This window comes from Momordica charantia, assembly GCF_013281855.1.
Source record: "Momordica charantia cultivar OHB3-1 chromosome 3 unlocalized genomic scaffold, Mcharantia_2.0 BLBB01000003.1, whole genome shotgun sequence".
NCBI classification, from domain to species: Eukaryota; Viridiplantae; Streptophyta; class Magnoliopsida; order Cucurbitales; family Cucurbitaceae; genus Momordica; species Momordica charantia.
This window is the reverse complement of record NW_028275161.1, coordinates 8676916-8680755: the sequence shown is the minus strand read 5'-3', so window position 1 is coordinate 8680755 and position 3840 is coordinate 8676916. Positions and strand designations below refer to the sequence as shown.

The 3840-nt window shown below is 45.8% G+C and overlaps 1 protein-coding gene across 1 annotated transcript; it reads right to left on the bottom strand.

Moving 5' to 3' along the window:
- Positions 1-1474: 1474 nt before the first annotated feature.
- Positions 1475-2903, bottom strand: LOC148212302 (uncharacterized). The gene is made up of 3 exons (XM_088122175.1): positions 2517-2903; positions 1933-2202; positions 1475-1732 (listed from the first exon to the last, which is right to left on the bottom strand). The coding sequence occupies exons 1-3, from the start codon at positions 2901-2903 to the stop codon at positions 1475-1477; spliced, it is 915 nt and encodes a 304-aa protein (XP_087978301.1).
- Positions 2904-3840: the final 937 nt, after the last annotated feature.

Sequence of the window (3840 nt, the reverse complement as noted above, 5' to 3'; positions counted from 1 at the left end):
CACAACTGCGGCTAACTCCAAGTCATGAGTAGGGTAATTTGTTCATGGTTCTAGAACTGTCGTGAAGCATAGGCAATAACTTTACTATTTTGCATAAGTACAGAACCTAGCCCATTTCTTGACGCATCACTATAAACCACAAAACCTGTGTCCCCACTAGGAACAGTTAAAACTGGAGCAGTAACAAGTCTCTTCTTCAATTCCTGAAAACTTTGCTCACAATCTTCTTACCATCGAAAATGTGCATTTTTTCTTGTTAGCTGAGTCAAAAGAGATGAAATCTTAGAAAAACCTTCCACGAACCTTCTATAATAGCCAGCCAAGCCAAGAAAACTTCGAATTTCCCGTACATTGGTGGGTCGTGGCCAATTCATAACCGCATCAATTTTGTTTGGATCCAAACTTTTCTTCCAAAATAAAAACCACTTTAAAAGAATTTTGAGAAAGATAATTTAAGCGATTACTTAAGCTTGAAACCTAATAATAAAATTCAAAAGGGAAAATTAAATTTCCAAATTCTTGGGATAAGATTTGTTTAAAAATCTCTTAAAAAAATCAAAAACTAAATTTACCTTAGTCAAACGAAAATAAACTTAATTCTAATTTACCCAAAATTATAACTCCAAATTTTTTTTTGCAAAGGCAAATAAAATATATTAAAACAAGAAAAGCATAAGGAGGATCTCACAGCCCGATATCAAGGAAACAAAATAAAAGATAAAAGAGAACAATCAAAATCACAAAAATAAGTCCCAAGCAGAGACAAGCATGGGCTCAGAGCTCCTACAACAACTCCCTGACCAAGTAGTGCAACGAAAATACACCTCAGCTTTAATGACCCTAAAAAGCACAGACGACGAGCGACTCAAACCATCATGAATACGAAGATTCAGCTCCCTCCAAAGGAAAGAGACAGTCGAAGTCCAAGCTAATCGCCACACATGCCGTCGAGCAGACGACCCAGCACTAACATGACAAATCCAAGTAAGCTCAGTAGACCAATATGAAACCCGATGAGACGAACCTGCCCACGAAATCATACTAGCCCAGACCCGAACCAAGTAGCAGGCACCAACGCATTCCACCGGCGAAGACGATCACGCGTAGATAGGCGATCACGAATTGCCAACCATGAAATAAACGAATGTTTAGGGCTATTCCCACCAAACCATAACAAGGAAAAATAAGAAACTGAGGGACGACGAGGACGAAGAATCCCCCAAGCACTAGATACCGAAAAAATGCCAGACACCACAGGAGTCCAAACAAGGCGATCCTCTTGACCAACCATGGCTCGCACCGACATCACCTCTGGGAAAAGCTCAAGAAGATCCACCGAAACACAAGGCCACCGCCAGGAACCATCAGGAAGCAAAAAGTTAGCAACCTTAGCCATAGAAGAGCTAGCATCATCATAGATGATCCTATCCCCACACCTTGGGTGAATCGGACCCCCCGGCAACCAGGAATCGTGTCACACAAAACAAAGCCGACCATCCCCAAGAACAGTACGCACCAGAGGACGGAGAGAATCTCGAACACCCAGAATATCCCGCCAACACCAGGAAAACCGAGACAAAGGCCGGATAGTCCAATTACAAGAACCCCGTAAAGCATAAGCCTCCACCCAAGCGACCCACAATGACCCAGCACGCATGAGAAGAAGCCAGAGCAACTTCATAATAGCAGCACAATTCCACGAGGCCAAGTGGCGAACACCCAGCCCCCCTCTCTAAGAGGAAGACAGACCTCAGACCAAGCCACCTTCACCCCAGAGGACCCACCCTCACATCCCTTCCACAAAAACGAGAGAAGAAGACGCTCCACCTCATGCACCTCCCGGGTCGGAAGAACAAAGAAACTGGCCCAGTAAACCTGGAAACTCTGAAGCACCGAATGAATGAGCTACAAACGACCAGCAAAAGAAAGCACACGAGCCGACCAACTCCGAATACGAGCACTAATCTTCTCCAACAAAGGTTTACAATCTCGAAAAGACAACAGACGAGAAAGAAGCGGAACACCAAGATACCGCACCGGGAGAGATGCCACCGAAAACCCCAAGAAAGAAGCCAACCCCTGCACCTCCTCAAGAGGAAGACCGGCCCCAAAAAAAGAGCTCTTACAAGTATTAGCAACAAGACCCGACAACGCCTCAAACATCACCAGAGAATCCCGGATAAAGGAAAGAGAACCATCATCCTCATGCGAAAAGATCATAAGTCATCCGCAAAACACAGGTGAGTCAAACCAATCCGATCACACTTCGGATGAAAATGAAACCCCGCCGGAGGTCGATTAAGCATACGCGACAACACTTCCATGGCCATAACAAAAAGATAAGGGGAAAGAGGATCCCCTTGACGTAGACCACAACGACCAGGAAAATAACCCTCAAGCGAACCATTTGGAGAAATGGAGAACATAGGAGACGTAACACAAGCCCGGATCCAATTAACAAACCGAACTGGGGTCCCAATGGCCAGTAACAGACCAAACAGGAAATCTCAATGCACCAAGTCATACGCCTTCTGAAGATCCACCTTAAGTACACAACGAGGGATACCCTTATTAAGATGATACCCCCCAACAAGCTCCTGACAAAGCAAAATATTGTCCACAATACGACGGCCAGGCACAAAAGCAGATTGATTCTGACTAATAAACCTGGGGAGCCAGACTTTCAACCGGTTAGCTAAAAGCTTTGTAATGCACTTATACAACACATTACAGCATGAGATAGGGCGGAAATCCCCTAACCCCGACGGATTGAGAATCTTAGGGATCAAAGTAAGCGACGTAGCATTCACCCCAGAAGCCAAATAGGAAGTATCAAAGAAATGCAACACCGCCTTACAAAAGTCATCGCCCACAATACTCCAAGCCGCCTTAAAGAAGCTCATCGAGAACCCATCCGGACCAGGAGCCTTACCACTATTCATCCAAAACAACACCTCCCGCACCTCCAGAAAAGTAACAGGACGACACAACTCCACCCTGCTCAGGAGGCCACACAAAATCCACAATAGCCGCCAGACGAGTAGTAAGATCACGATAACCTACACACTCAGACCCAACCAACCGACGATAAAAACCAACCTTCAGACGGGCAATCTCAACGCGATCAGTAACAACCCGACCTGCATCATCAATCAAAGAGGCAAGATCATTACGAACAAGCCGCCGCGAACACTACGGTGGGAAAAAGCAGAGTTCTGGTCTCCCAAAGAAAGCCACTGGACCCAGGACTTCTGGCGCAACGAAGCCTCCTCCATCATAGCCCAGTCCCATAAATCACGAGAGGCGACCCTCTCCTCCTCCTGAGCACCTATCGAAGAAGGGTCACTCAAAAGTAAGGTCTGAGCAGCAAGCATACGAGCACGCGCCTCCTGCACACCCTTCTAGATAGTATCAATATGATGACCGAAACGACGCAACATCGGCTTCAAAGCACGAAGATTCATACCAAAACTCACAACAGGAGAAACCTGAGAATGAACCTGCCATGTGTCCCGAACAACTGACAAGAACAGGGGATCAACAGCCAATAGTCAAAGAACCGAAAAGACGGTCGGCACCTAGGCACCATAGCACCAACAAGAAAAATAAGAGGGCAATGATCAGAGACACCCCACTCGCGAACCTGAACCTCAAAAACAGGCATGGAACCAAACCAAGTGGAGTTGACCAAAACCCAATCAAGGCGCTTGAGAATAAGACCAGCCCCCAAATGCTTATTTGTCCAAGTAAACCATGACCCAGAAACACGAGGCTCCACCAAATCGGCCTGTAACAAAATATCATCAAAAAGCTCCATATCTGTCAAAACAGGGTTACCAC